The following is a 19,524-nucleotide window of genomic DNA, read 5'->3' as shown; positions in this document are numbered from 1 at the left end:
CCTTTCAAAGCCCACTGTAATTGAGACACTGCCTCCAGGAGTGAAATTGTATGTGGTCAATTTGGGGAAATTAGTACCTTACCAATTTCAAGTCTGTGTATCTCCATCTCTTAGCTCTGCCCCGAGTGCCCATTGCTCTTGAGTGGTACTTTTAAAATGTTTTCAAATTTTTGGCCGGGCGGTGGTGGCGCACGCCTTTAATCCCAGCACTCGGGAGGCAGAGGCAGGCGGATCTCTGTGAGTTCGAGACCAGCCTGGTCTACAAGAGCTAGTTCCAGGACAGGCTCCAAAACCACAGAGAAACCCTGTCTCGAAAAACAAAAAAAAAAAAAAAAAAAAAACAAAAACAAAAAAAAAAAAGAAAAAAAATTTCTGACTAGCTAAACAAAATCTAGGAGGAAAGAACTATTGCTTGGCCCCAGCTGCCAAGGCATTGAGGAAAAGCTAGGCATGGATGGCTGTGCTGCTCCAGATGAATGAGCTGGAGGCTTGAGCCCTGCCCGCCCTTCACTCCCACCATGTCCTGCTCTTAAAATTGGCTCTCCTCACAGACACCTTCAGTGAACCTGAACCTCGAGCTGATGTGGCGGGTAATGCTAACCAACCACTGTGCTTTCTCGGAAGCATTGTCAAACACTCCTCTCACTAAAACTCTCAGGATTTTTCATGTAGGTTTTTACTTACATGTGACACAGAGATATATTCTTTGCCATTAGCAGAATCAAGGTTATTGTTTAAAAGTGTCGAATTTGTCACATCAAATGGCTAGCAGTGTCTGAAAAACTGTAGCAGAAGCTGTGTATTAAGAAAGTGATGTAATATGTGAGCTTGCTCAGCTTTCTAAGCCAGTGATCTTGACACTCACATTCATATGGTATTTTGTTATTAGACTTTCTTACAGCTACCACCTGCAATGGTGGAAGAAGGTGAGGAAGTTCAGAATCAAGAAACAGAAATGGAAGCAGAAGAAGAAACCACAGCTGCTCAAGCTAACCTCATACCCAGTCCAACAGAAGCCAGCTTGAGTCAGGAGACCCCAGCCTCTCAGCCTGAGTGCTCCAGTCAGACCGAGACAGCCTCCAGTGAGATAGAAGATGTCTCTGCCCTGTGTGACACTGCTCCTGCCGCCGAGCCTGGGTCTGCAGCAGCAGAAGATGCTGCTTCTGTCTCTGCAGAGACCAAATAGCTCACGGAAGCCTTTCCTGGGACATTCCATTTATAAACTATTATTTTCACACTCGCTATATGACTTTAATGACACCATCTGATGTTCTGTCCTTGTTTTTATTAGCTGGTTTCCTTATTTTGTATATTTTTAAATTTGTAAATATATAAACTCCAGGTTTGTTTGTTCATTCAAATGAGAAAATAATTTTGATTGCTGAAGGTGTCTGTAATGATACCTGCATTAAAATAATTTTCTATAGAATGTGTAAGGCGTACTCGCCCTTTTTCTCTTCAGGTTCTCCTGAGTGAGCTCCCTGTGCAGCTAAAGACGACCATGAACTCGCGATCTTCTGCACCCACCTCCCTAGTACTGGGGTTGCTTGCACTCTGCTAAACTTCTCTCATGTCCTGCGTGGGATCAAACCTGGGGCCTGTAGATGCTAGGCTGGCATGCATACTGCCAGCTAAACCTCAGCCCGGCGCATAACTCACACATTTAGTAGGAGTCTCTAGGAAAAAGGCCGCACAATACTGGAGTATTGTTCAGCAACCTGTGAACCGGGTCCCAGGTGGGTAGACTGCGCACTGTCAGGCGCTCGAGCCTGGAGCCTTGCTCCCATTATTCCCGTAAGGACATAAATAGCCATGGGGTAAAGGTCTTTGCAGTCTGCCAAAGAACATGAACAAATTTTCTTCCTTGGACCTGAAAAAATGGTTTAGTCACCCAGGTGTGTGTGGCCCATGGGCACCATGTAGCCAAGGGCAGCTATTATGCAGTCCAATTCAAAATCAGAAGCTTACTTAAAACTTTTCATGTGTTTTGCAGTTTTTTTTAAATTGCATAGTTCTTTTTAAGATTTGCTTATTTTCATTTTGTGTGTACGTAGGTATTTTGCTTGCATGTATGTCTGTGTACCACATGCATGGAAGTCAGAAGAAGATAGCAGATTCCCTGGGACTGGAGTTACAGGTGTGCTGGAAATTGAACCCCGGTCACCAGTACTCTTAACCCCTGAGCCATCTCTCCAGCCCAATTGTGTTGCTCTCAAGCATGAACTCTGGTACAATGCCAAAAAGTTGGACATGCCTGATTGTCCATTGGAGTCTTATTTATTGGTAGGGCCCACTTTAGACCCAAGTAATTGGAACCTTGGACACGGGATAGGTTCTCCACAACACTGTGGCACCAGATAAGGCTGGAGCAACAGAACCAGGATTTATCGTTCACTAGACCAGGACTGTCGGCAGGACCCAAGTCTGGGCAGTAGGCGTGAGAGAACTTAACTCCTGTGTGCAGTGCGGAAGCCGCCTACAGTGTGGAGGCCGCCGGCCGTGGCAGCTCTGTGTTTGTGCCCTTTTGAACTCTCTTGGTCAAATGTGAGGAGGCCGATGTCTTAGGACCTTGTTACAGAAGTGTGGTCTTCCAGCCAGCAGCATTGGTGGTATACTGAAGTTGCTTAGAGATGTAGAAGTTCTCTGTTTACCGAAATCTGTATTCCAGCCAGGTCCCCTGGTAACCATGCACTCTGTGGCTCGAGAAGCCTCTGCACGGATCACGGCTGCCCTTGTGAGTGAGACTGTGCTGCTGAAACTAACAGTGACTGGAACTGATGGTTTCTGAAAAGTGACCTCTTCCGATAACGACCCTGGGCATGGTGGCAGGAGCAGAAGGCAGCCTGCACTGTGGACGTGGGACGCAGGAATTGACCATTAGTTCTCTTTTCTCCACTTTGATCTGCTAGAGTTGCCGAGGGAACATTTACACAAGTCTTCCCTCTAGTGCCCATAGATTTGACCGCATCCAAGGAACCTTTAAAGAAAGAACCATACTGCGATCCCTCTGATCCTGATAGTGCAAAGAAATGATTAACACATAAAGAAGTAAAACCCAGAAAGTCAAGTCACTTACATTTTAAGTGACAAAGTTTGTTCAGCTACCAGGCAGGAGCCACATTCTCGGCTTACGGTGTGCTATTGCACCATAACACTAGTGTAAGTCTGTGAGGAGAGGATGAAGGGCTAGAAACACCTAGCAAAAAACCGTGGCCTGTTTTCTCAGAGTAAGGATCAAGCCAGATAGCCGGTTACATAATTTCTCTGATACAAGACTTTGAAAACAGGTGCCGTGAGCCTGAGTATGGGGAACAGCACTCATGGAATTATTTTCATTTTGAATAGACTCTAGCAGACTGTAAGGGAAGGAAAGCAGCTTTGCTGTATTATGGTGTTTCCTGGAAAAGATGTTTCCCTCCACCTGTTAGTAGGTATGAATTAAATACTAGAAAGCAAAACAAGCTCACGTCTGGGCATGTATCACTGTCTGCCTAGATGACTGTAGTTTGTTTGTTTGTTTTTCTGCTGGCTCTTTCTGTCACAGTAAAACTAAATCATGGTGGACCCTGGCCAAGTATTTAGTCAAAGTAATTAAAATATGGTAATGACTCTGGGGGTTCAATTTTTAATTGTTCATTCACTCTGAAGGCCAATGAGATGCAGTTGATACAGAACCCGTGAATTTTTATAGCAATTGGAAAAGAGATTTGCTGTCTGTCTGTCTTGTCTTCCTCCCTCTCCCTCCCTCCTTCCCCTCCCCCCCACTCTTTCTCTCTCCTGCCTCTTTAATAATAAGGAAACAGTAGAATCAAACTTCAGAGTCCTGAGGATGTGCCTGGTTCACAGTCTAAAAGGATAACACATGAGTGATTGGATTGCTGCAGCGACTCTGGAGTTCCCCATTTAGTCTGGAGTTGCATCAGATGGGTACTGAAGTCATGTGACCAGTGTTTCCCTAGCTCTCCAAACTTTTTCATATTTGAATATGTCATAGCTTGGAAACCTGTTTTTTAAAGAGACAGAAAGGTGTGTGTGCCCCAAGAATGAAGATGAAATGAGGCAGTCAACGTAGTGAGGCTTTTTTCTTCCCCAAACACTGAGTTATGAAAGTTCGTTACAACAGTAGAGAGTAAAGACCTCCATTGATGTAGCCAAATGGCTAGAAAGGTCTAGACATTAGTAAAACTTTAAAGTCAGTGTGATGATAAAAGTTAAGATGTTTTGCTCTGGGAACTAAAAAAAGATAAGATCTCCTGAGTGAGTTGGGAGCATGGGGACGTTGGGAAAGAGTTGAAGGGGAGGGGAGCAGAGAAAAGTGTAGAGCTCAGTAAAAATATTTTTAAAAAAAAGCATTCAGGTAGTGTCTAGACTAAAGAGGAAATACAGTAGATGCATAGAACAGCCTTGAACCCAGATGGTGCCAGAATTCGGCAACTTATATTCAGAGTAGTGCTAACCAAGCCCATGAGCACAAAGAAAGAAAATGCCTGTTATTTTAAGCCACCAAGTTTTGGGGTGGTTTGTTACACAGCAGTATTGCTACTATAACTAACAAATACACTAGCACTGAAGATATCCACTGAAGCTTACAACCATCTTGTCAGACATTGCACGGGATTTCTGCATTGGGCAGTTGTTAGCATGAAGACATCTTAAGGTCTTTCTCAGCCTATTGGTTCTGTGACTTTGTTTGCTTTGTTGTAGCTGAGACTTAGCCTCCCAGGAGACAGGATCGATAGAAGACTTAACATTTTAAACTTCATGCAAACCAATTTTGTTGCACTTAAACATTTTATGAACCAGTCAGAGTCCCATCAGGAACACAGAAACTATCCTAAGTGCTGAAAATGGGGATTTTTTTTTATAGGAATTGCGTGATGGAAGAGGAGAGTCAGTTACAGAATGGAAAGATCATGAAGGCCCAAAAATGTGAGCCTGTTTCCACCTGCTCTGAAGGTCAGAGAGTTTTAACTTGTTCAAAGTTGTCCACAAGTGTGGCTAAACACCCTGACCTAGGGTGTGGTTACTTGGTGTTTTGGACGTTAAGGCCCGTACAGGTAGATCCACTCCACCCTGACCAAAGGTCAGAGAATTCTAGCATACTTCTGCTTTTTCTTTTGAATTAGGAGTTTTTACCTAGGGAGTGGCTGCCTTGGGGTTGCTTGGCCTAGGGTGGGTTCACTGCCTAAACAACAGAAAGCTTTCCTCAAAAAAAAAAAAAAATGACTTGATGTCTCAAGTATTGAAGCCAGTAACTGTTCTAGTTGTTCTTTGTATCATGTTAAAGCAGTCTTTTGCCTTCTCCCCCTGTTGTATTGGGGTATAAAAGTGTATGGAAAATTAATTGCAAGCAAATTTCAGTATTCACTGGAATTCCCTCCCAGTTTTTTTTTAAAGATGTTTTGCTTCATACTGAAACTATATAATTGCCTCATTTGTGATCTATAAAAAAGCAGGTTGTTTAAAAAAAAATAAAAAATAAAAAAAAAGCAGGTTGTTTGTGATAGAACAAGCATGGGTAGTATAAAACAGACTTGGGACTCACTGAGAGCAGACTCAGGTTTTACCTAGTTATTTATTAGGCATTGGCTTGACCTTAGGCAAACATAATCTCTCTGAGCCCTGATTTTATCTATAAGACCATGAAAAATTCAGGCGTTCGTTTGTTTTCGTGTGCTGAGTATGAAAATATCTAATAACCTACATTCTTGGTAAATGCCACTCGCTCTCCCAGTTCTCCCAAAGCATTGTGACAGTGTGGGATATTGCCAGTTAGGCTGTGTCTTCAGCACTTAGCTGGACTCCTGTCCATGGAGCAGCACAAAGGATGGGCAATGAAGCAGACACGTGGAGGCAGTTGACCTTTGGGACTCCTCAGAGATAAGTCTATTGACTATTACTACTGTGTGAGTCCATGGTAACATGCAGCATAGGCTGTTCTGAAATTAAAATTCGAGCGGCACAGTGTGACCAGAAGGAAGTCGATAGGTCCCACCATGCTTTTCCCATATGAAGCGTCTGTGGCCGATAATTGCTGTAGATGCTGAATCTGGTATTGTCCCACTCTAAGAGCAGATTTTGTGTTCATCTGCTTTGATTTGTGTCTTCCATGTGCTATCTTCTTCTTATCTTGTAGTCATTCAGATAGTAGTTTTAGAGATGTTTCTTCAATTAAGGGCATATAAAGGGTTTAAAAAAAAGAAACCTACTGACCATTTTGCACAAGCCAGAAGAGCATTTAAAGATAAGCAGTGTCTTGCTTCCTGGCAAAGTGCTTGGCGGTTAGCCTTGGTAATTATGAAGCAATCATGTTAATAGATGTTTAAGGATAATGGAACTGGAGCTGTGCTGAGCAGAGGATGGAAATGAAGACACGTGAGACTTTTCATCCACTGGTGCTTGTTAGCATCCCAAGGGATTTTAATTAAATGGAATCTAGGAGCTATGGATGCTCTAGTTTTCCTTCCTCGGAACAAACCCTAGCTCAGTCCCCCAGAACATCCCTCAGATCATATCATGGTAACAGGTTAAATTTTTGCCCATATATGCAATGATATCTGATCCCACTATTTCTCAAGTATATATTACAGACAATGCTACCATTACAAAATATTATGAACAGAATGTTCCATGGTCAAGCACACAGGCATCAAAATTAATTATTCCCCTTTTACAGAATCACAGTGCATTAGTAGCTAATTACAGGTTCCGAAAAGGCCTGCTGTAAAGAATAATATTTAACTTCTTCCAATCTAGCATTTCTCAAGCTTGAGGTTAGATCAAAGGACTTTTGCTTTTGTTTTTTAATAAGCCATCTTATGTAGCTGTTTCCTCAGTCTTTGGCTTGGAAGCCATTATCTTACATCAGTAAGAACGTGTACTTCCCCACTAGATAATAAAGCCCTAATATGTTTTTTCAGTGAGGAAACTTGAGGTGAAATGGTTTGTATAAAATATTATAATCTAGTATTATATTGAGAGTCATGTGGCATTACTAGCGGTATCCTTGGTATTCAAATTTAATGATACTTTGGCCAGGGTACCATGGCATCCTTCACGTGGGTCTTCGAGAGAAGGTTACTGAGCAGTAAGTCTGTTTACACGTTAATACAGCGCTCCAGATGTTTACACCAACCCTTCCTTCCACATCCCCATTGTACAGGAAGAGCTTATGTTTCCAACATAGTCCAACTCTTCATTTCTCTTGTTCTCAGCTAGTAGGAGTTAGCCAGAAGAAAACTGGGGGAGCTGGATGTAATCTCCTCCCATGAGGATATTTAAACTTAGTATGACTTATTGAAGTCTCATGGTTGATAACTGCTGCCGTGATCCTCTCTTCCTCTCAGTCTGACTTAATGTCACATGTGTTCAATACATCCTTTGTCTTGCAGTCTAAGCTAAGCTGGTAAAGGCTCTGGGAGTCACCTGTGTGTGTCAGGCAACATAGTTATACCACAGAGCTCCACAATAGCCCGAGATGGAATATAACAAAGGTTGGTTTATTTGGGGATAAACTCACAGTAAGGGTATAGTGATCCACAGTCCTCTGTGTATGCTGGGAACTGGAACCAAATCCAGCAGAAGAAAAGGGGCTGCACATGCTTTTCATCTGCATTTATAGTACATGAGACCACACCAAAAGTGGGCCGGTATCTTAAAGGCTATTGGCTGAAGGAATTCCCACAACACCTCTCCCTTTTGTCTAAATAAGAGAGTTCTAAGCCTAATACAAAACTATATACAATATATACAAAGCCAGATGCAACTCCAGTGGTTTGTGAATAAGAACACCAAGATCTTCAGTGGTTTGTTTAGGACACTACAATTAACTGAACTGAGACGTAGGCAAATACCCCTCTATCATGCACTTCTTGAGACAGGTCAAAGTAGAAAAGGCAGCGCTCGAACTTTGCACCTAAGTAGGCAAGCCTACTAAAGATTTGCTGTCATGGTTAGCATACCAGAGGAGCCTGGATTACAAGGACCAGAAGGAAATAAGACTTCTCTAGAAAAGATGGTCTGATATTAACAGTGTTTATACTAAATACGTGAAAGCCAAATTATTTATTCTGGTTGGAAAAAGACATGAGAAGCACATAATGGACAGAAACCTCCGTGCTAATTAATTATCTAAAAGTCACGTTCTATTTAAGCAGTGGCAGAGCAGGTTATAAACAACATGAGTTCAGTAAGGAGGCAGATCGCACCTACGAAGATCTATGGTTTAAACTACTTGTCCATTTACTGGCTCAGCCACCAGTCAGCATTCACTCTCAAACTCAGCACCTGTGCACGCGAGTTGAAAAGTGCACCTATGGGCTTTAAAGTGGCCAAGAGCCTGAGTCTCTTTGTTATTTCTCAGCTACAGAAATAAGTTCTGGGGCTGCTGTTGCCAATACATTTCCCACTCTGCTTCTTGACTCAATTTCAGGAGAGATTGGCTCTTCCTAGATAGTTCCTTTAGGGTAAGTATAGAAGACACCAGATAAAGGCCTCTGTGACCACAATTTTCTGAACAAATGGCTTACTTATGTGCAGCTTCATTTGGTGTTCCACACTGGCTTAGAATCAAACTGAGTTAAGGAGACCTCTCTGGACCAACCACTGTGAATAGGGATGTGACTTGATGCCCGGTGGGCAGCCCACATTTGCAGCAAGCGAACATCTGCTGATATCCTAGGCCACGAACCTCCCTCTTACCATCCTGTCTGGGTCTCAACCCCATCTCCTGAGTTCTCAGCCATGGTCCTGCCACCCTGTGCTGGATTCCAGCTTCTGACAGCTCTTCTTGCCTATTTTGGAGTATACAGATGTTAGCTCTTTTCTGGTTTTGCTGAAACTGGCATTTGCATTTTCATCTTCTGGTTTCTCTGGAGTTTTTTGGATTGTTTCCCAAAGGAAAAGGATCAAATACTGACTCTGAGTGATAAAAATAGATGACCAAAATGAACTTGTTTAAAGAGAATTCATGGGCTGAAGAGATGGCTCAGCAGTAAAGAATGCTTCCTGTTCTTGTAGAAGATCATGTGCAGCTCACAACTTCCTGGAACTCCAGCTCCAGGGTATCTGAAGGTGCCTGATGTCCCTTCTGGCCTCCAGGGGCTCCTGCATGCACACGATGCACATGAATTCATACAGGCACACACACATAAATAAAAATAATACATATTGAAACCCTGTCTCAAAAAAAACAATAATAATAATGTGTATTGTTTAAATTCTAGGAACTTTCCTTCACATTTCACTATAATGATTTTCATATGTCACTATGCATATAAGAAAAAGGGAACACATGAAACTCCTATATTATCACTCCCAACAATTAAGGCAAATTATTTATGGGCAGCCCTTTAAGATATGCACCTGTATATGTGTGTGTTGTAGAATATTAGTTTAAGGTGTGTTACATTCATTTATGCTGTGGAATATTTAATGATGCAAAGATGTGTTGCATTCTTTTATGTTGCATTTGTTAAACTCTATAAAGCTGTGTTACTTTGCTTGCCTAAAACAGCTGATTGGTCTAATAAAGATCTGAATAGTCAATACTAGAGAGGAGAAAGAATAGATAGAGCTAGTATGCAGAGAGAATAAATAGAAGGAGAAATCTAGGGAGAAGAAGAGAGAGGAGTGAGAAAAGGAGGAGTAGAGAATGCCAGGGACCAGCCATGGAGTAAGAAGGGAAGAAAGACATACAGAATAAAGGAAAGTCAAAAGCTAAGAGGCAAAATGTAGAAGAAGAGAAACAGTTTAATTTAAGTTAGGAAAGCTGGCTAGAAACCAGCCCAGCTAAGGCTGGGCATTCATAAGTAAGAATAAGTCTTAGGATTTCTATTGCTGTGAAGAGACACCATGACCACAACAACTCTTATAAAGAAAATACTTAATTGGCGTGGCTGGCTTACAATTTCAGAGGTTCAATCCATTATCATCATGACGGGGAACACAATTCCCAGTAAGTTCTCTCTGCCTCGTGGTTATTGAATGTCACAGCATACAAGTTCTCAGCTCCTGCTCCAGTGCCTTATTTTCCTGCCTGCCGCCATGTTCTCCCCAACGATCACAAACTAACCTGAAACTATAAGCCCCAGTAAACTATTCTGGAAGTTGCCTTGGTCGCCGTATTTCTTCACAGCGATAGGAAAGTAACGAAGATAGGGTCAGGAGATTGGTATTTGATATCTTCGTCTACCACTCCCCACTTTTATTTTTTTAGACAGGTTTTTTTTACTGAATGTGGGGGAGTCCCCAATTCAACTAGATTAGCTGGCCAGCTAGCTCACAGGCATCCTCCTGTCTCCACCTCCCAGTGCTAGAATGACAGGCTCCTGCCACCACCCCTGGCTTTTGATGCTATGAATCAAATTCAGTTTCTCAAGCTTCTGCAGAAAGCATTTCACCAACTGTGCTGTCTCCCCAGTTCCCTGTCTGTTTGTTTGTTTGGTTGGTTGGTTGTTTGTTTGGTTGTTTGGTTGGTTGGTTGGTTGGTTGGTTGGTGGGTTTTGGTACTGTGTTTTTGAAACAGGGTTTTTCTGTGTAGCCTTGACTTTGTAGATCAGGCTGACCTCAAACTCACAGAGATCTGCCTACGTGGGGGAGTCCCCAGTTCAACTAGATTAGCTGACCAGCTAGCTCTCAGGCATCCTCCTGTCTCCTCCTCCTAGTGCTAGAATGACAAGCTTCTGCCACCACCCCTGGCTTTTGATGCTATGGATCAAATTCAGTTTCTCAAGCTTCTGCAGAAAGCATTTCACCAACTGTGTTGTCTCCCCAGCCCCCTGTCTGTCTGTCTGTCTGTTTGGTTGGTTGGTTGGTTGGTTGGTTGGTTTTGGTACTGTTTTTTTAAGACAGGTTTCTCTGTATAGCCTTGGCTTTGTAGCTCAGGCTGACCTCAAACTCACAGAGATCCGCCTGCCTCTGTCCCGAGTGCTGGGATTAAAGGTGTGCACCGCCACCGCCCAGCATGTATTTTTAACAGGCAAGCTCCCTTTGGCCCCAAAGTCAACTGTGCACAACTCATTTTCGAATGGTTACTTTTGTATTGTGTGGATTTTCCTTCAAACATCTCACTTTTTAAGAAGGCTGTTATTCAGTTTGTAAGTGTCTTGTCGTTTTATTACACATTTCTGCCTTCATTTCGTAACAGAGGGCACGTTCTGAAGAGTGGTAATCCTTTGAAATAGATAATGATTTTTATTTCATGTTACCTGAAGATTGCTGCTGAGCAAGCTGCCAAGATCCTCCTGTCCAATCTCTAATGCTGGGATTACAGGGATGTTCTGCCAACCTCAGTTTTTAAGAAGCCATAGGTTTGAGGCATCTGAACTCAGTTCCTCATGCTGTAGGAAAAGTTCTTTACCAACTGAACCATTCTCCTGCCCCCAAAATATATTTTTTAAAATCTCAGTATGATTGCAGATTTACTCATCAATTATTCTAGTCCTACCAGATTTTGTGTTGAGCATTTTAAAGCTGTTATTGAAAGCAAAGAACTATAAAATTATGATATCTTCCTAATGGATAGGCTTCCTTTGCTATTTAGTATTCTCCCTTTAATTTAAATTACAGTTCTTGCCTGTAAATTAAAGTCATATATTCATAAACCTATACCGTATATGTTTTTCCCTGCTCTCTTGATTACCTTTCCCATGCCATTTTATCGGGGCCTCTTCTATTGTGTGCAGCATACTGTTGGCTTGGAGTATGATTTCTTTTACCCTTCTTAAGCTAATAGTGCATTTCTGACAGAAGATTCCCAAGTGCCCAGTCAAGGGGGCTGTGCCCAGTCAGTCAAGAGGGCTGTGCCCAGTCAAGGGGGCTGTGCCCGGTCAAGGGGGCTGTGCCTGGTCAGTCAAGGGGGCTGTGCCCGGTCAAGGGGGCTGTGCCCGGTCAAGGGGGCTGTGCCCGGTCAAGGGGGCTGTGCCCGGTCAAGGGGGCTGTGCCCAGTCAAGGGGGCTGTGCCCAGTCAGTCAAGGTGGCTGTGCCCGGTCAAGGGGGCTGTGCCCGGTCAAGGGGGCTGTGCCCGGTCAAGGGGGCTGTGTCATTCATAGCAGCGTGAGCATCAGTGCTTGAGTCACTTTCTCTCCCTACCCAGATCCCACAGGAATGAGGAGAGCGGTTTGTGAGAAGCAGGGGATCCCTCAGCCCTTACAGCACAGCAAACAAATTTGCTCCTCATCCCAGTGGGAGGCATTTCCTCCTCCCTCAAGGTTTCCTGCTGCAAATGCAACCCTCGTGAGAAACTCCTGGGTGGAGAGCAGCCTTCTGTTAGACACTCAGAGGGACAAACATGCACACACGCATGCACACACAAACACACAAATAGACACACACATGCGCGCATACACAGCGGGAGGGTGGAAGTGCGAGCACACAGAGGTCCTCTGTGGTCATGAGTGCACACACTTCTCTTCATGATTTTTTTTTTGCTGTCCCTATTTTGAGGGTATATTATTATGTATATGTACAGATTTTGAATTATAATTCCTTCCCAATTAGAAATGCTTTTATAATCAGGAAATAGACTTAACTCTTGCAGTGTTTCTGGCCTCAAACTGTACTTTACTGTAATGATAATCTAACTACACCAATTTAGTTTTCTTTTGCTTAGATTCCTCCCGGCGCAGCTCTGCTCATCTCTTTGGATCGTTCTGTGTTCTTATAGTTAAAATTTCTCTTCTGCAAGCAGTCTGTGCAATCAGACGATGTTTGTATTTCAAATAGATTAGGTCATTTAACTGTAAATAATTTTCTATATCTAGATGTTTTGGATATTTCAGTGTTCCCTAATTGCTCTCTTTCCTTGTTCCTGTTGCATATATAAAGTACCTTTTCATTCCTCCATTTCCTTACCTCACTTCTACTATATTCTAGTTATCCCAAAGATCACTAGGGCATTTTTGACTTACTCTGGCCTCTGAAGAATTAGCCCCATTTCACTTCCGGTTTAATGCTAAGTCTTTGCAAGGCTGACTGTCCTGGCCCCTCCTCCCTTACTATTCATACAAATGTCATCTCGTTGTCCATCTTGCAGTTAAAATGTAGCCATTAGCATTGTTTCCTGAGTTAGCATGCGTTTACCTACCGTGCAGTTTCATGTATTTGGCCTGCTCCTGTTCTTCCTACCCTTTCTGTGCTTCTGAGATCATTTTCTTTCTCTAGGAGGAATTGCATCCCCTCATTTTTTTTCAGTACAAGTATATGTACCCCTGATACTGTCCAGTTGTTGTTTTTTTCTGGAGTTGTCTTTATTTCACCTTTAAATCTGAAAGGTGTCTTTACTATGTCTAGAATTCTTTGTGGTGGTGTATCATTTTTGAGTGCTGAGAAACATCATTTAATATCTTATCCCTTACCTCTGTCTCTCTTCCATTGCTCCTTAAAGATGCTATCCGGTTTTATGGGCTGCTCAGTGTTTTACTCGCTTCTCTTACCCACACCGATGCCCTCCTTCAGCTCTGTTCTACATGATGTTAAACCATCTTCAGGGTTTTGATTTTATCTCCACTACTTCATTCTCCATAATTACCATTCTGGTTTTTTGTTTGTTTGCTTGCTTGCTTTTTTATTTTAATTTATTTATACATTTATACATATACATATTGATATAGATATATAAAAAACTCTAGTTCTCTATATATACATGTGTGTGTGTGTGTCTGTGTGTGTGTTAGCAAACTCTAATCCTTGGATGAAACTCTTATCCTGTCTTCTATTTCCTTGAGGTATTTTGGCATTTCTAGTACCTGGATGCTTCCCACTGTTTCTATTCTGTCCCTTCTATTTTTTTCAGTCTGTACAAACACAGGCGCCTGGCACTGTATTCAAAATGTTGCACAGGACTGACTCTTTTGTCAGCTGCCCAGGCTGGCTCACTGTCCTGGAGAGAGCCACTTCAGTCCTAGTGGTACCCCCTTCCTGAGCTGCAGCTCCCTCCAAGCCTCAGATTAAGGCTTGGAATATTTGGAGGTTCCAGCCCCCCCCCAGGAAAATTCTGAACGCAGCTGTCTTTGTCACATTGTGACTGCCAGAGACTTACTTTCCCCCTTTTACTGCGGTCTGCTGAGCTTTTAAGCCAGTGTGTCAGATAATCTAATCAGTAATAACTAGAAGAAAACATTCCGATGCTGGGCTTATAGGTTCACAGCCTTATACACTCTAACATCTCAGTTCCACAGCCCTAATAACCAGGACAACTTCAAACAACTGTGAGGGCCAGTGAGATGGCTCAGAGCATAAAGGCACTTGCTGCCGAGCCTGACCACGTCGTCTTAATCCCCAAGACCCATAAGGGAGAAGGAAAGAACCAGCTCCCAAAAGTTCTCTCACCTCTGCACTCAAATAAATAAAGAGTAATAGCATATTGGTTTAAAAAAATAAATAAAATCTGGGGGCATGAGAGATGGGTCAGAGGTGAAGAGGACTGTTCTTCCAGAGGACCCAAGTCAGTAAGCTCACAGCCACCTTTAACCCCCACTCAAGGGAATCTAACATATAAAATGAATTATTTAAAAAAAAACCACAGCTTTTATCTTTGTAACCCATACAGTCCCAAAAAGCTTCTGAGGTTAGCTGTCGTGCACTAGGATTTGCCAACAGCTGTTAGAGGTAAAAGAAGGCGCAGAGATGGGACTTTTGTTGGTGTTTAAGACAGGGTCTCGCTACAGAGCCTGTGAACACCCAGACAGAATTGTACACCAAGCTGGCCTTGAACTCAGGATTATACTGCCTTGGCATCCTGATTCCTGGAATTTCAGGAAAGACACTATGCCCAGTTCATTTACTACAAGTGCTTGTCTTCTCTACCACAAGAAATCCAGAGATACCTGTAGCACAATTAATAAAAACCCAGAAACAGAAATTGGGGTTCCCCCTGAAAGTCAGAAAAGCAAAACAGCCAGCCACTGGCTCTTACATCTACCTCAGTCTGAAATGGCAATCCTGCCTCCAGGATCCTCAGAATGAGACTGAGCCTGAGAGCTGTCTCCCCGCATCCTATACTCCTCTCTAGGACTGGGATTAAAGGCGTGTACCACCACCACCCAGTTTCTTTGCAAACTAGTGTAGCTAATGGGATTAAAAGGTGTGTGTCACCACTGCCTCATCTGTAAGACTGACCAGTGGGGCTGTTTTACTCTCTGATCTTCAGGCAAGCTTTATTTATTAAAATACAAATGAAATATCATTACAGACATCCGCAAACAGATCCTTCTCTGTAATGTCTGCTGCTTCTGGCAGGCACTGGGAGATGGTGGGAATGGAATCCCAGGGTGGCCTTGGGCTCCAAGTTCCTCTTGCTGTCCCTGAGCAGCTTAGCCCCGGCAGGGTCTAAAGCTCATGACTTTAGGGATCATGCTTAAGAGCAAGAATTTAAAAATATTAATATAAAATTAGAGACTGTGTTAGAGCAGAGACTTCAAGTTTCACTTTTATTGGCTTGTCTAGCTCTTTCTGGGCTTGGGCTTGTGAGGTGGTTTTGGTGTATGCCTCGTCCCCACTTATCCCTTTATCTTAACGAGCGACTGCTTCGCATCTGTTTCTTTCACACAAAGTTTAGAGTCTCACCACCTGGTTGTGTTCCGACCCTGCTGCTTGGCTTCTCTACACCTGGTCTAACTCTAGCCTAACATAGGCAGTCAGGAAAGGCCATCCAAATGCTCCCCAAAAGAGCATTCAGAAGCCAGACCAGAAAGGTCAGATATCACTGAGACTAAAGAACGACTTTCTAGTCAAATTAAAATGTCTCCTGCCCACTTGGTAATTAATATGTATTATATAACAGACGCCAGGCTTTCAAGTGCTTTATCTCTCCAATTACCCTAGGATGTTGGCATTTTTCAAAGCTCAACTTCCCTAAATGCTATTTGTCAAAGTCACAGAATGAGACAGGGAACTAGTATTTGCACGTTGACACCAAATTCACCCCCGTTTAAAGCACACCCAACATCACAATTTCATTCTACTGATGAAACGTGGCCTGAGCACTGACCGAGAATGGGGTTCTGTTGGCTGTGATGACCTTAGAGAGGTGGCTCCATGACACTGAGGGTCCACATGGTCCTCAGTCCCCCCTTTGTATGGGATGGGATGAGATGACCAACTCCTTGGACCATCTTTGCTCGTAGGAGTCGGTGGTTCCATTGAAGCCAGACCTTTATGTTTTAATCACTGTGGTTATAAATGAATTTACATCGTTCTTATTTAAACTTTTTTTTAAGTGCTTGTGAATCTAGACTCAGACCCTGTTGGCATTTATGCCTGATTTACACTGCAGTCTATTCAATTTAGCATGCAATAGGCGCTGGGCTCCTGTTTGTGGCTGACCATTGTATGATTTATGACCAGAAGGGCCAGTATTCTAGAACCAGAAACAAACCAAACAGAGACTATTTCATCCTAATGGCAAGTGCAGTCACACCACTGCTTCTTGTCCACTCTGCTTACATAATCCAGAAGAGTCCTTGGCACAGCTGAACAGACTTTTTCTCAGAGAGGACCTGGGTGTGCAGCACCCGGCCAACTTCCCCATTAGTTATGGAGAAAAGCCATTTGTATTCTGAAATTGCATATCAGCCAGGCAATCACCACACAGAAATAGCCCCCATGAAAAGAAAGCACTGCTATATTTGAAGCCTTAATCATGTGTATTTATAGACCTGGGTTTAGTTCTATTTGAAAATTTTCACATTATACAGTAGCATTACGATTCCTACCAGACTCGGAGGGCGGAGGGAGAGACATTTGAACTACTCAACTTTCTGAGTAACTTAGTCACCAAGAATTTTTCTGGTCACCCCTTACTGAATGCATCTCAAAAATCATTTTTGTCACCTCCTAATGTTTTTAGTTATTGGGCGCTGGAGCACTATGGCAGCTTTCTCAATTCATGAAAAGTAATGTAAAAACTTATCACTAGAGATTCTGCCTACGGGCCTATGGTATTACCTTTCTTTATTTCTCTACTTCTATGATAAAACACTGTCAAAAAGGAACTTGGAAAGGAAAGGGTTTGTTTGACTTATCGGTCCACCGTGAAGGGAAGCTGAGGCAGGAACTCAGGACAGGAACCAGGAGGCAGGACCTGAGACAGAGACCACAGGGGAATGCTACTCACTGACTGACCTCCGGGCTCACATTCAGGTCTCTGTATCATGCAGCGCCAGCCCACCTGCCTAGAAGTGGCACTGCCCACTGCATCTTGGGCCCTTCTCCATCAATTAGCAGTCAAGAGAACATCCCAATGAATATGCCCACAGTTCAATCTAACTGGAAGCAATTTCTCAACTGAGATTCCTTTTTCCTAGGTCTAGTTTATACCTAGTTGACAAAAGCTAACCAGTGCAAGCATGCTCTGGACACTGGCGTCTCTGACAGCCACTGGCCCCCACCTCCTAACCACCTGTGCTGGTGAGGGAAGGCCCTGGCATGAAGGAGAGAAACAGGAATGCGGAAGAGGGGAAAGCAGCGTTGAGGTCCTGGCCCAGGGTGTTCAAGGGGACAGAGCCAGAGAGAAGGCCAAAGAACTGGACAAATATGTAAACTGAGGGGTGTTCTTTTTTCTATCCATCCCATAGTCTATCTTGTCTTTCTCTGAATGTTCCAAGTTGCTAATCAGACTTGTGACATCTTCAGTATTCCGCAAAGGTCAGCTGACCCAATGTTTCCCTCCCCTCTCTCGGCCATTCACGTCACAGACCTGATGGTACCATTCTTCTCTGTAGCATGCTCAATGACTTTCCCTGTGCAGTATGAGTACTGGGGAAAACCCGGCAACGCCGGCAATGTCCTGCGTGTGCTGCCCCATGTCCACCCATGTCACAAATGTGGCTGGCGAGACTGTCAGAGCAAATCTGAACTGAACTTTAGATCATTAAAATAGCTGCATGGAGCGAGTGTTACATACGCAGTTAGACAACACCCCATTCCTAGTGTTTTCAACATTTCAGGACAGCCCTAATTCCTTTGTAAAGAATATATAATGAAAGATTCATTTCATTTGACAAATTCTGAAATGATATTTCCACAAGAATGCTGAAGTTCAGTAGTTGAGTGAGATCAATCCATTCTTGTTTTCTTAGCCAAGGACCCACGATCTAGAGACCAACACCCATTACCACAGAGACAATGTCCTGATTCTCAAGCAAGGTTAGATGAGCTAGTTATTCCTAGGTACAGGATCAGATTGTGGAGGCATCAGGGAAGGACCAGGAAAAGTGCCAAGTTGATCCTAGTAGGCAGTGCAAAAATGGCATCGTGTCAGAGCAAAGCCAGATAGAACATGGGGTCAGGGAGGGGAAGGCAGTGTCATACACACCAAGGGCTATGAACCAAGTGCTGGGACATGTGACATAGGAGCACAGCTGAATACTGCTAGCCCACCTTAATGGTTCAGAGTGTCCATCATGAGCCAGCACATCCCTCTTCTCCAAGTACAAGTGGTGATGTGTTAGCTAAAAAGACGTTCCCACTGGCCTGACAAGTTCCTCAACTTACAAGGTCAGCGTCATCTCTGATGCTGCTGTCACATCTGGCCTCCCAAGCCCGTCCCTGCTTCACAATGCTTTTCATAGACCCCTGTTGTGTTGCTCTTTCCTCCAGAATAAAACTTTCCACTTTGAAGTGAAGCTTGTTAAGACACAAGGTTTTCTAAGGCAGTGGATCTCAACCTTCCTAATTCTGTTACCCATTACTACAGTTCCTCATGTCGTGCTGACTCCCCCAGCCATACAATTATTTTAATTGCCACTTCATAACTTTATTTTGCTACTGTGAGGAATCATACATAAATATCTGTTTTCTGATGGTTTTCTGTGACCCCCATGAAAGGGTTGTTCAGTCCTCAGAGGGGTCATGACCCACAGGTTGAGAACCACTGTTCTAAGGGACAGTACCTTTAGGGAAGGTAGCTAAGTCAGCAAACAAACAACTCAAGAGCTTCAGAAAGTACCTGAAACGGAGCAGATTCACTAGACCTTATAGGTAGTAAGGACTACAGAGAGGCAGTCTCAGTTTCCAGGAAGGACTTTCTGGAACCTGTTGAGATGCTTAGAGGCTGTTCAGATGTCCAGGGCACACACTCATGCTGGGATGAGATTTGAGACATCCTGCTATCTTGGAGTCATTTCTGCATTCAGTTTAGTCTTCTCGGCCTGTCTCTACTCTACCCTACCAGGCCAAGCCAGTTTCTTTATTAACCAATGGTATTCACAGCATAGAGAGGGGAATCCATTGGGCACAGACAGAGCTGGCTTACTCTGGCCTCTTACATGAGTGAAAGTGCTCATTTGCCTTCTGGGAACGAATTTTCAGCGAGCAAAGGATGCTGACAAAGTCTTCCCATCCCCACCAGGCGAACCATAGTGGCCCTTTGACATCACCGGTGACAGCAGCAATGAGAGCCAACAGTTGTTCAGTAACTGAGCACATCCAGCCCACAATGCACTGAATCTGTGGCCGCTTCATTAGTAAAACAAACAATGGCTTCACCCACCACGTGAGTTCTGAAGGGACAGAAAGCTCACTTTC

The 19,524-nt window shown here is 43.5% G+C and overlaps 1 protein-coding gene across 1 annotated transcript in view; it reads left to right on the top strand.

Moving 5' to 3' along the window:
• The window catches only part of Aqr (aquarius intron-binding spliceosomal factor), an 80,153-nt gene extending 76,699 nt beyond the window's left edge, over positions 1-3,454 (top strand). The window contains exon 35 of the mRNA XM_075961738.1: positions 890-3,454. Within this exon, the coding sequence (XP_075817853.1) occupies positions 890-1,186 (297 nt within the window). The 3' untranslated portion in view covers positions 1,187-3,454. The remainder of the gene's footprint in view (positions 1-889) is intronic.
• Positions 3,455-19,524: the final 16,070 nt, after the last annotated feature.

The sequence above is a fragment of the Microtus pennsylvanicus genome, chromosome 2 (assembly GCF_037038515.1).
Source record: "Microtus pennsylvanicus isolate mMicPen1 chromosome 2, mMicPen1.hap1, whole genome shotgun sequence".
Taxonomy (NCBI): Eukaryota; Metazoa; Chordata; class Mammalia; order Rodentia; family Cricetidae; genus Microtus; species Microtus pennsylvanicus.
The sequence above is the reverse complement of the archived record's forward strand: the minus strand, read 5'-3'. Positions and strand labels throughout refer to the sequence as shown.